Genomic DNA, 13,788 nt, shown 5'->3' with positions numbered 1-13,788 from the left:
TTGTGCTTTTAATTATTAATTTTTCTATATGTGATAGTGGATTTTCATCGATGAGTTCTTGAAACTTGGTTATTTTCCCTAAAACTATATATTTTATATATATATATTTATAAAAAAGAAGTTTGAAAACGCCACTGTAGAAGATAAATTTTAATTTTCTGAGAGATTTTACATGTTTCGGTTCTACTTGAAAAAACGAACCCTATCAAAAATATATATTTTAAAAAGTTAAGTGTAATAAAAGAAAAGTTCATAAAGTCCATGTGGTAGCGTTTTATGTGTGGGAAAATAATGGCTGTCTTGTGCGTTGACTAGAATCGTTGGCTGTAGTAGTGAAAGTGATTGTTAGCTGTAATAGCAGTAGTAGTAGAGACCGTTTGTCGTTGTAGTAGTAGTAGTAGTAGTGACTGTGGTGGTAGTGGTTGTAGCAGCAGTTCATTGGCTGTAATAGCAGTAGTAGAAGTGACCTTTGGCTGTAATAGCAGCAGTAGCAGAGACTGTTGGTAGTAGTAGTAGTAGTAGTAGTGGTGGAAGTGACTGTTGGCTGTAATAGCAGCAGTAGTAGTAGTAGTAGTGATTGTGGTGGTAGTGGTGGTTGGAGTTGTAGAATTCTGTTTTTCTTTTTGGATAGCCAATATATGGTTTTAATGTTTCCTGGCCCAGAGTATTTAAACTTGGTCCTAATTTTCTAATGAAATGAAGTTCTTTGTTATGTCATTGAGTGAAGGTTGCGTTGTTATTGAATTGGGAAAGTGGGGAAGTTGTAAATTTTGGATCTTTATTATTATGCACATCTGTCTATGTGGCCGCTGACAGGTATTTTCCCGTATTGAGGATTCCTAATTTGGGATTTATGTACTGCCATCCTTTTCCATAGGCTGTTTTTTGTATGGCTGATATATTGCCTATTGCACCCTGCGCATGTTATCACGTAAATTAAGTTACGAGGGGTGTATGAAAAGTTTTGAGTCTCAAAAAAACAAAACATGGTACAAAACTTCTGAAGATTTATTTTTCAACATAGTCCTCCTTGATGGCTGAAGACTTTCTCCAGCGGTGCTGAAGCGCCATTATCCCGGCATAGAACTCATTTGTTTGAGACTCCGAGAAACTTCCTAGAGCATCTATGACGTCATTGTCACTGGCAAAATGGCAACCAGCCAGGGCTTTTATCATTTTGGGGAATAGATGAAAGTCAGAGGGGGCTAAGTCTGGCGAATAAGGCGGATGGGAAACAAGTTTGTATCCACAATCACGAATTGTTGCCATGGCGAGGGACCCACCTTGCAGAAACCTTTGAGAACCCAAGCTCTTTTGTCACAATCTTGTCTGCTCTTTCAACTGAGATGCCTACTGTCTTGGCTATCTGACGACATGATATTTGGCGCTTGCATTATCATGCCAAGAGCAAGGTCAAGGTTGTCCTTGGTGGTTGCAGTTAGAGGTCTCCCTGGTCTGTGATCATCTTCCACACTCTCCCTGCCACGCTTGAATTCATTTACCCAGCGTTTGACTGTTGCATATGAAGGAGCATTGTCTGTTAAGGTTCTCACCATATCTTCATGGATTTCTGATGGAGTCATGTCTTTCAAATGAAGGTACTTTATGACAGCACGATACTCAGTTTTCTCCATTTTCCCTGTACCCTCGACAAATCTGCAACAAACAAAATAAAAATATCATAATCATGAAAATGAGCAAGAATACTATGAAAAGACTACTTACCAGAAAAAATTGTTTCAGCTATCTAACAGCCCCGTTTATAGGTTTGGCTCAAAACGTTTCATACATCACTCATGTAACCTCGTGGATATCGTTAGCAATTTTTTTCTTCCTCCGTCTTCCCATCTTTGGACTTTCCTGTTTCCGACGAAGAGCTCCGCTCGAAACGTCAAATTCTCTTTCTTTCCTTTCCCTAGCGTCCAGTAACACAATCTGTATCACGTCCTCGCGTTGTTGTTTTTTGTTGTTGTTCCTTTGTCGTTTTTCTGTTTTGAACTTATATATATATATATATATATATATATTTATATATACTTTCAAAATAGCATAAAAATCTTTTACAAGATTTTACATTACCAGAACTAAGACATATATCAATCCAGGGATGCATACATGTAAACACACACACACACACACTCATGCAGAGACCAACACCCAAACACTCTGACATATATGAACAGATGATTTGTTCCTCATCATTCAGCGATGAGGATTCTGTTGTTCAGTCACTCAAATTATCTGTTTCTGGACTAACGTAGCAAAGGCTGAGCATTCTACAGATACTCAAGCAGTGTGACACAGTGTATAACAAGATCGCATCTGTTTGAATTTCAAGTAAGATCCATCCAATCTACAAGCTTCTGTAGAGTTTCCATGCACCTAATTTCATCCACAGGGAATGGATTACCTTGTGTGTGTGGAAAAATGACGTTTGATGAAGAATTTATGCAGTGTGATCAAAATGGGGTCTTGTAGTTGTGAAGTGACTCTTAACTATTTCGCCATAATGTAATTCTCTCTCTCTCTATATATATATATGTATATATATGGTGTTTGAAAAGGATTAATGACAGTGCTCACACACTAGAATAAAACTTCTTCCCCCAAAAAAGGTTAGTAACATCCTCATTTTCATAACATTTGTTTTTTAAAATAATTTGAATCCTAATCGCTAAGGTGAGGACTTGAACCCTAATTGCTAGATACTCAGTTAGGTACCATGAGTGAGCCACCAGTTTCATGGGACTCATTCATCAATCGGCCAGTCACCGTAGTGTGCTACAGCATCCTCAAATTTCTAACATTTGCCATCTGTTACCTTACAAAAACTGTTTGGCACTTAACTCAGAGTCCAGACAGTCAACAGACAGCTGACATCACAGACCGCCTCGGACTTTTGCACAGACAACTCCAGGCACTTGGACACACTACATGATGTCCCATGGATAACATTCTACATTCACAGAGCAGTTTTTCTGGTGTGTTTACCTTCCCATAATTTAGTAGTTCAGCAAAAGAGGCTAATAGAGTAAGCACCAGGCTTTAATAAAATAAGTACTGAGGATGATACATTTGACTAAAATTTCAAGGCGGTGCCCCAGTATGGCTGCAGTCAAATGACAGAAACAAGTAAAAGAATAAAAGCATGTATATATATCATCATCATTTGATGTCCATGTTCCATGCTGGTATGGGTTGGATAATTTGACTGCGTTGTGCTTTAATGTCTGCTTTGGCATGGTTTGTATTGCTGGATGCCCTTACTAATGCCAACCACTTTAATGAGTGTATTGTACTTTTCTTTTCCTGACATCAGTACTAGTGAGATTGACATGTAGCTCATAAGACTAAGATCTCCTTCAACTTAGTGAGATTGCAATAGAGAGGAAGGTAGTTTTACGTATGAGAAGGGGCCAAATCAGAATAGGTTTCTTTCTGTAGAAGAGCTACATGTCCACTTACAATATAGAAGAGAGGGTAGGAAAAACCAGGGTGGATTTGGAGAGAGACATAAATAGTTGTGTGAGGTGTTGGGGATCATCAAGGTATGAAGTAAGGATCATCAAAGTATGAAGTAAGTGGAAATTGTAGCCAGGTAGATGTTGCAAGAGTGTATGGGCAGAGTCAGAGATGGTTAAGGATGGAGAATGGGTAAGATGAGGCACCTCATCACTACCATCTTTATCGTCTTCCTGGTACTCCTACTGACCATTATACAAAGTGATGTAACCATGTAAGTCGTTTATAGCAAGACACATGTGCTTGTTCCCCTGTCATACTTTGACCTTCCAATGCCTGGCATAAAGCCTCACTTAGTTCATAGATTTTTCCCTGCTTTTTTTTCAAGAGAAATCCCCTTTCATTTATGTGACAGCAAGCATCTTTGAAATTGTCAAGTCTGCATAATTCACCTCATCCACTGCTGAAGGACTTTGAAAAACCAATACAGAAAAAACAGGTCGTTTGATTCTTTTCCTTAAATACTACATTGTTAAAGAGTATTAGTTATGAGGCATAATGTACTTGGGCATCATTATAATCTCTACGGTGTACAGGTACATTATGTATCTGTACACCAGAGATTACAATAACAAACACTTATATATCACAAATATCACTCAGTATCAGTTATCTCGGTGACAAAAAAAAAAAAAAAAAAATCTGACTGGTGCAGGTATTTCTGTATGACTAGAAACTTAGCGATCATGTTGTTCCATATTTGATACTCTTGGATGGCACATTAAATATTTTACACTATAACTTTTAGTTACCCCAAATCTTGTGTGGATCTATGGAAAACAGTTAGATACACTGTACCTGTTCTTGGTTTGTAGACTTTACATGTCACCTAGTTTAACATCATTATGTGGGTCTTGGGTGCTTTTGTCAGAGGTCATTTGGTTGCAAACATTTAAACAGTCAGACCAATTGTGATGATAACAGGATTTGAGTTGTGTAATTTTCTGCAGCTGCTACCATTGAATTGTACATTATTCCTCTCTTAACCTCACCAGTACCAGTTGTCTAACAGAATGTTATGGACACTGTACTTCTTCCTCTGCAGTGCCTACTTACTGTTAAGAAAACTGGTTATTGAGAGCAAAATGTTTTGGTTATGGACACAGCTTATAAAAGTTCCTTTACTTATTTGAATATCCAAAAGGTACAACTGAAGACTTCATGTAGAGTATCTCAAATAAATCAGTTTGGCAGAGAACATTCCTCTCTAAGCTATATCAACAGGAGGGATTAAATGTTTATGATATTGGCACAATATAATACCCATGTTTGATATGATCCATAGAGTGACTCACAGGTTGTTCAGTATCCCATCATCTTGCCTATCTGGACTTCCCACTTGCAATGTAAGTGAAATTAGGTGGTTACAGTTACAATCTGAAATTACAATAGCTATTTCCAATACTTTTAAATTTTAAATATAAGAATTAATACTAAGTTGAATAGTAAACCACAGGTAACCCAATTCACAATTCTATTTTGACCTGTTTTGATTTCTGGCTGACATCAACAGACTACAGTTATATGATGTAATATGAGTTTAACTATAAACAACAGCTTGGAAGCAAACAGCCACATTTTAAAACAGTAAGCTACAAAGTTACAGAGCATTGTCAGTTTCAATTATTCGAAAACTTAGCAAAATTTACTGTTAGGAAGATGTTTCCCAATAGGAACCACCATACTATGAATATTGAGAAAATATTGAATAACTCATTCATGTTTGCGGCTTTTGTCAAAGTAAGAAAGTAATTATTTAAGAATAGTAACGGTAAAAACAAAAATAAAACACCAAGTAAAGATGTAACAAATTTATTTATTTTTTACAGATTTCTTTTTACTGAATACATACTTGTTGATAAGAATATAAAGAATAAAGATTTGAATAAAGAAAAAGATGACACTAGCAAGACAAATATATATAAAAGTGTTGCTACCTTCAAATTCCAAGAAATAAGCAGGTAGAAGCCATATGCCTTGTCCAAGAAACCAAACTAGAATTAAAATCAATCCATGAACTACAGTCAGTTGCAGAGAAGGCAGAAGTAAGGGAAGGAGACAGAGGTACCAGAGAAAATATTGGGATGTGCATACTTTGTTAAACATCACAAAAATTACAGTTAAAAGGAACCAGCAGAAGGGCAAGTCAGCAAAGTATACAAGTGTTATGGCTGAAATTAGAATGATCTGTGGTAGAAAAGTAATGAGGCCAATCAGTGTTGATTGACTCAAATCTGCTGTAAGATAGAGAAGGTAGAAAAACAGAGAAAAGTTATGCCGAGTATCTTTACGGCTTATGTGATAGAGATATGCTTCCTGTATAAATGGCCACTCATATGCAAAGTAAAAGATACTAGTCAGTGAAGCTAAAGTTAAGATAGAAACTAAAGCAAATACAATCTGATCAGAGTTGGGTAAAATAAGTCTTTTTATCTTTTGTAGCTTCTTGTTAGGTTTTGTAAATGATTCAGATGCAAGGTTTAAGTAAATAGAAGGAGCATAAATGATTGGATATATTTTGGTGTGTATAGCAATTCCATACAACACAGCTGCAAAAAATAAATGTCTTTTAAGGCATGTTAGTAAGCTAAAAAGAACTAGGAAAGTTATGATAGATTCAGCATTACCCCGGGTACATATAGTTATAGAGAGTGGATTATACAACCAAAACATTGAACACAATGTAGACAGTCTTCTTGATTGATGTTTTAGTTGAACTATCTTGAAAATTGTAAAAGCAGTAAGTAAGTCAAATACTACAAAAACAAATTTCCCAAAATGAAATGAAATTAAAATATTTGGTGTCAAAAAATATGCCAACAAAGGTGTATAGCGGTATGTGTGTCTCTTATAAGGACTCAATCCCTCCACAACATGCTTTGCGGCATCAGTAAACACACTGTAATCAATATCTGTATATTTGACATCGAAATTTAAGTCTTGCCATATACCATAACCAATTAACACAAACCGAATCAAGCATCCAATGGTTAGATGCCATTTAATGTGTAATAAACTGGTTTTTGCTGCTGACACTTTGATGAGATTAAATAGGTATTGCATAACAGTCTTCATTTCATTTCTTGCTATATATTTAAATACAAAACTGGGTCTTCTTCTGCAGTTACATTTAGAGCTGAGTTCAAAATGAGGACTTTCTATATTTTCTCTCTCCCTTTCAAAAGAAACTTGTAGCGTACCATTGCATCTCTAGGTATTGAAACCACAACAAATGTTTAAATATTTTCCTAAAATAAGATAAAAGAAGAATTACAATAACTCAAATTGAAAATGTGTCACAATAACCATTAATATTTACTTATTATAACATCCAGGAATTCCCTCACGAGATTTGATAGCTAATTCTTTAATAGTTGGAAGCTATCAACAATTTATATATCTTACTATTGTTAATGAGGCAAAATAATAATGTGGATACATTAATTACAGAAAAAATATGTAAATCTTTTCAAGTTTGAGAATATACAGGTTTCATATTTTGCATAAAAAAAATAAATTTAAAAAAATGTTAAAATCCAAACATGAATAAGTATCACATGACAACGTTTTGGAAATGATCTGTTGCAGTAACAATTATTTATGATCTCGTCTTTCATAATCTATACTCTGTTTTAACTGGTTTAGTCTTCAGCTAATTTATTCCTATACATATGAACATTTCCCTATACTGGGTCTGAATTCAGAAAGATTAAGATTTCAACATCCCATGAAATTATAGCATACTCATTAAGATCAAGAAAACACTTGATAAATGTTGAGTTGAAAGCCAGTCAAGGAATATATACCTATATATTAGAATAAAGTACTTGAAGGTAATTGGAGAAGACTGGGAGGATCAAAATGTAGTGTAATACATAAATAAAAATGAAAATGTGATTAATTTTGAAGAAAATTCAAGTCATCACAAAACTGACTGCTTTGTTATAATCTTTACTGAGATGTTTGACAATCATCGCCACCACTACCATAACCATCATTATAATTTTCCTCTGCCTTATGAGCTGGTATGGGTTGAGTGAGCCATTGAAACTGGAGCCAGTGTTCTAGATGGCTTGAAGGACTACATCTCACACTTATGATTTTCAGTATAAATTCTATGGCTGGATACCCTTCATCACGACCATTTTACAGTGTACTGGGAACATTTTATCATGGCACCAGCACCAGAGAGGTTGTCATATCGTTAAGACTAAAGGGTCCTTATGACCCTATACTGTCTCCACTTGTTTGCCATCATTTTAGATATCGTACAGGTATGATTTATTAGAATGTTTAGCTGAAGACTTTAGGAACACCTCTTATGTATATCAACATGACTGTTTCATGCTGGTATAGGTTGAATGGAATGTTATAGTCCAAACCAGATCTTATTTGGAGTTATAGTCTTGGATAATTTGGGAGAACACATTTCATTCATATGTTTATATTTTGGTATAGCTTCTATAGCCGCATACCCATCTAACACCAACCACTTTATAGGAGGCCTCAAATGTGCTTTATCACAGTATCAGACACATTGTCATCTCTTCTGCAAGACAGGACTAAAGATTCCTCTGAATCCTACATTGTTTCTATTCATTCACCAACTACTTTACAGAGTGTACAGTGTACATTATATCAGGGCATCAGTACTAGTGAGGTTGTCTTGAATCTTGTAATCTTCATTGCTCTATATTGTTTCCATTTGTCTGGAGCAATGTAGTTAATAGTGTGTAAAAGAGATTGCAGGACATGAAAGGAAGCAGAATGATTAGGGTATGCATGGAAAAAGGAAATAGGGGAGACAGTATAGAAGCAATGAAAGAGACATTAAGAGCTGAAGATAACAGAGAGAGAGAGAGAGAAAGCAAGGGACAGATAGTCGTAAAAGGGACAGGTGTAGAGTGTTAGAGGTCAATAATGAATGACCTGGAGAAAAGTAATTTGTTGTCAGTTGTATAGAAGAGTATAATGTTAGTTATTAAGATAGAAAGCCAATGGTTAGTGTTACGGCTATGAGGGAGTTAAAGATGGAGGAGGAAAAGTATTGAAATGATGTAATCTTACATTAATCAAATATCATAATCGGGAAATGACACTAATGGAAGCTACTTATTTGCTAGAAGAAAGAATGGGGCGCCTGTAATAGATATGAATAGATAAATGTGTGTGTGTGTAAGGGATATATGTACAGGGAGACAGTTAGTCATGCAAGCAGCTATAACTAAGAATTTCAAAGGTGTGAAATTGTATTGAATCAATCAGATGTCATTTGTTTGCCACCCAAAGCCTACCAGTCTACGGTGATGATAATTGTTTGTTTCTAATTAAGGCACAAGGCCAGAATTTTAAGATTTCATTAATTTCAGTACTTGATTGGTACTATATTTTATTGACTCTGAAAGCATGAAAGGCAACATTGACCTCAGCAGGATCTGAACCCAGAACCAGAACTGAAAGAAATACTGCAAGACATTTTGTAATGATTTTGCCAGTTCACAGAATTAATGATGATGATGATGATTATTATCATCATCAATTATTGTTAGGGCCTTGGGGACAATATCAAAAACTACCCCATGACCAATAGCCTGCAAGGTTTGATAGAGAAGGAAGCCAAAGTGAAATTCAATAACGGCTCAAAAGCTCCGACCGAAAAACAGAAACAGAGCGACTGATACTAGCTGCACAAAATCAATGCCTGGCCAAAAACAACTATAAAAATAAAACCATAAGAACAGATCTTAACACCAAATGCAGAATATGCAACCAGCACAATGAGACAGTCATCTTTGACTGGCCAGTCTTTACCAACTCTGAATACACTCAGTAATATGCTAACACTGCAATGTGAAATAAGAAGTGATATAAGCATGTACCAAACATGGTATATAACAATGACCTGGCCAAAATAATCTGGAATATGCCATTCAAAACTGACAAAGAGATCAATGCAAACTGTCCAGATATGATAATAAAAGAGTGGAAAATAAACATATGTACACAGATAGACATTGTAATCCCTTCTGATGAAAATATTACCTGAAAAACAAAATACAAGGACCTTGAAATTGAGATATTCAAGAAGTGGAGCATGAGGATGAAAAATAATGCCAATAGTAACTGGTGCATTAGGCATAATTAAAAAAGATATGAAAAGAAACATAGAAACCATACTAGGTAGGCTCACAGCACTACACAACAAATAGTTCTGCTAGAAAGAGCCCATATCCTGTGCAAATCACTATCAATTCCATAGATTAGCTAATTAGTCGAATAACCCAAACAGAACAATCTTCACATACTTATACAACAAGTAACTAATAATCATAAACAACACAGCTTGTGCAACATATACAAGATTAAGGTTTAACAGAATAATGCAACCCACATTATACATCCCATCTACGAAAGAATTAACAATATAAAAAGAAACTAAACCACATAATAAAACAAACTGATGTAGTATACCAACAGGAGGAGTTTACCCGCTAACCAATCCTCACAAAAATAAGAACATAATGTTGCATACACTTCAGGAACTGAGAGATGCAATTGAAACTACCAAAAAAAAAATAAACTTTCTAATTTTGGCACAAGGTCAGTAATTTGTGAAGTGTGTGTAAGCCAATTACAGCAATTGCAGTGCTCAATGGATGTAAAGCAAAGTTGGCTTTGGTGGAATTTGAACCCAGAACATAATGGGTTAGAGGAAATGCTGCTAAGCATTTTGCCCAACATTCTAATGATTCTGCCAGCTTGACACTTCAATAATAATTCTAATTAGGCACAAGGCCTGAAATTTGGAGGGATGTTGCTTAGTTGATTATATTAACTGATTCTTTATTCTATTGACTCTGAATGTAAAAAAAGGCTTAGCTGGCCTTGGAAGGATTTGAACTCAAGAGTCAGAACAAATATATTATATACTAGCTGAGTATCCAAGTTGTTGAAAAGAAAAATGATGTATTTTCCAATTTAAAAAAAGTTTTTCTATTTGTTTACCTTTTTGTTTTCTTTTTACTGAAAAGACATCAGTACACCAGTATGAAAAAAAATCAACCATTTTTTTTCTTTTAAATTTTTTCAGCGGATTCATATGCTTACATTGACAGAGATTCTGAATATACCAAAAACCATGTTTTCAAAATTTTCAATTCCCCCTCTCTAAGCCGGTTTTGCTTTTTCGCTTTAAAGGTAAACGGTCCTGATAGAAACAAACATGATATTCCATAATATGTTTGTGTTCTTCATTCAGAAAGAATAAAAACTTCTTGGGACTTCGTTCATGTGTATCCTCCCTCCCCACAAAAGTTTGTATATTCGGAATCTACATGATATAACACATACTCGTAGAAAATTTCATTACAAAATATCCATTTTTCTGAAAGTTATGATCATCCAAAGTCGGTGGGACAGAATTCTGTAGTTATGCCTGGATTTTAAATGCATAGTGCCCACAAAATTGACTACAATTGCTCCAGAAAAGAGACGATAAGTTTTTTTGTAAAACAGATACTCCAGATAATTTGCAAGGGCACCATGAAAAGAAATCTGAAACATCTCCATCAAAATGGAGAAATTCCAACTTGTTGGTACTTCCTAACTCCAAATTTAGCCTTTATCTGTATGCATGTATCTGTGTGTGTCTGTGTTTGACAGCCCATCACCGCTTATAACCCCTGTTGCTGTACATTATTCACAATGGAGAAAGGTGTCCTCATCGTGTTTGTTGTTATCACAACATTTCGGCTGATGTACCCTCCAGCCTTCATCATGTGTTCTGGTGGAATTTCGAACCCAACCCTTTATTTCCTACGAATATGTGTTATATTATGTAGTTTCCGAATTATTATATTATGTAGTTTCCGAATATACAAAATTTTGGGGGAAAAGTATTTTAGGAGACAGTCGGGTAGGGAATTTCAAAACATTCACTGGAGTCCACTTCAATTTGTTTTACTTTCAAGAAAATGGATATTTTTTAATGAAATTCTCTACAAATATACTTCGGACTATGTAGATTCCAAGGCTATAGGAATTTTTGGGGAAAACAATTGGGGGTTATTTTTGAGAACCGTTCTCCACTCGCAGATGTTTCTGAACAAGTCCAAATTTGTACAGAATTTCATTAAAAAAATATCTATTTTCTTGAAAATTAAGACAAATTGAAGTGGACTCTGGTGAATTTTCTGAAATTCCACACCCCAAAATTAGGCTGTATCCTAATATGTCACATATTTTATGCACTTTAGAAATAATTCCTGATGGACAAGGGGCATTCACAGTTTTCATATTCTTAACTGCTGCCAAGAAGAATAGTTGGACCCTCACTTATGTTCACATTAGGACAGCTCTCTCACATTTAGTAGCCATTCATATTTGCATGCCGTTCATTTTCACTTTTAGGGAGCGGGATGGGGTGGCAGCGAGGGGTGTATGAATCAATTTTGGAGTTTCTTCATAGAAAATTTGAAATTAAGCATTTTCTTTTTTCCATATTCTTAATCTCCTTATTTTTTCCCACATAGACTGAAAAAAGTAAATTTGAAAAGTTAAAATTTAAAAATTTGGGGTAGGGTGGGGGAATTGAAAATTTTGAAAACCTGGTTTTTGTCATATTCAAAATCTCTGTCATCGAAAACATAGGAATCCGCTGAAAAAATTTCAAAAAAGGTCGACTTTTTTCGTGCCGGTGTACTTGTAAAAAATGTGGACCCTTTTGTTTTTTATTTTTTTATTTGGTAATCTTCCAGTTTCGATGGGTAAAAGAAATAAATAAAAATATTCAAGGGAAATAACTGAACGATTTACCAGAATTATCTGTACTACTTTTTCTCTAAAACAGCATGCGACGGAATTTTTTTTTTTTTATAAAAGTTTAAAATGTTTTTTTAATGAACTGTAGTGGACAGATTTCTGGGTTTTTTTTACACTATTTACAGTACCATTCTTTTCCATCTATTCTGTCACCACGTGTAATAAGTCCGCATGGTACTAGACAGTCGTCGCAGGTAAACTTATCTCTAATAAGTCGACGACGCGCACACCATTCCAACATTCTGTATCTTGAGCTACTGCTTAAATCACAGATTTTCCATTTTTCCTCTAATATTAATTCACGAGTGAGGATTTCGTTTTCAGCAACAATAAGATGTTGTGCAGCCGGTCTTCCGCGAGGCATTTTCAATTTCTCATAAGAAACTATGACATTCAATCACGTGTGTGATTTATATATAAACAGTTAACGTCAATCAAATCACGTGATTTATTTATAAACAAAGTAGTACGGATAATACTGGTAAGACGTTCAGTTATTTCCCTTGTATTTTATTTACTTTTTTAACCTCACGAAACTGGAAGATTACCTTTCATTTTTACAGAATCCCCATTTTCGAGTACAGAGATTCTGATTCTGTAAAAAGAAGGAAAAAAAAACGGCATTTCACCCCCCCCCCCCCCAATTCTTCAATTTTCACTTTTTTCTATTTTTTTTTCCACAATCATAATCTACGCATTTTTCTACGTATTTCGTAAAAAAAGAAAAAGTTTCTGAAAAAAGTGAAAATCGAAGAATTTGATGGGGTTGAGGGTAATTAAAATTTTAAAATACGGTTTTTTTTTTTTTTTTTCTTTTGCAGAATCAGAACTTCCGTACTCGAAAATGGGGGATTCTGTAAAAAAAGAAAAAAGAAAGGGGGTGCGGTCCACATTTTTTACGTCCGACGACGTCTATTGTTTTTAAGTGTGTAGCAGAAAAAAATAGATAAATAAAAGGATAAAATCAGTCAGGAAAAGGAGGGGGAATTCTTAAATTTTCAAAAATTTTATTCATAAAAAGCCCCCCCCCCCCCATAATTTGATACGGTGTGGTGAAAAAAATGCAAAAACTCGCCGTCAAAACGGAGAAAACCCAGCTTATGTGGACGTGCTCTTCCGAAAGTCCGCCAAGGTATTCTGTTATGAAAATTAGGTAATGAAGGAGTAGTCAGCTAGTGTGTATAAAATTCTGCTATGCTACAGCAAGACCAACACCCGATATATGTTTTAAACAAATTTAAAGCCTTTAGAAAAAAAATGTTTCGTGTACCCTGGAAACATGCTTAAAACATGTACAACTTCAACGGTTTCTCTCCGTTGTAAAATGTCTCAACAACGCTAGTTGAGTCTACTTTCTATGACTTCACTCAATCAATTTAAGCAAAGTTACAATGGACATTAATTAAGGTAATCTATACAGCGCGGGACAAAATGCATTGCAGTATT

General features: G+C 35.1%; 1 protein-coding gene across 2 annotated transcripts in view; it reads right to left on the bottom strand.

Annotated features, from left to right (window-relative positions):
- Nucleotides 1–135: 135 nt before the first annotated feature.
- The window catches only part of LOC106884089 (GPI alpha-1,4-mannosyltransferase I, catalytic subunit), a 14,054-nt gene continuing 401 nt past the window's right edge, over nt 136–13,788 (bottom strand). The window contains exon 2 of one of the 2 annotated variants that reach the window (XM_089348670.1): nt 136–1,656. In XM_089348670.1, coding sequence (XP_089204796.1) covers nt 1,338–1,634 — 297 coding nt within the window. In that variant the 5' untranslated portion in view covers nt 1,635–1,656 and the 3' untranslated portion in view covers nt 136–1,337. Of the gene's footprint in view, nt 1,657–5,318; nt 6,771–13,788 lie in introns of those variants that run through there. The other variant, XM_014935309.3, reaches the window with a different exon arrangement.

Source organism: Octopus bimaculoides, chromosome 3, assembly GCF_046866305.1.
Source record: "Octopus bimaculoides isolate indiv1 chromosome 3, ASM4686630v1, whole genome shotgun sequence".
In the NCBI taxonomy this organism is placed as follows: domain Eukaryota; kingdom Metazoa; phylum Mollusca; class Cephalopoda; order Octopoda; family Octopodidae; genus Octopus; species Octopus bimaculoides.
The sequence above is the reverse complement of the archived record's forward strand: the minus strand, read 5'-3'. Positions and strand labels throughout refer to the sequence as shown.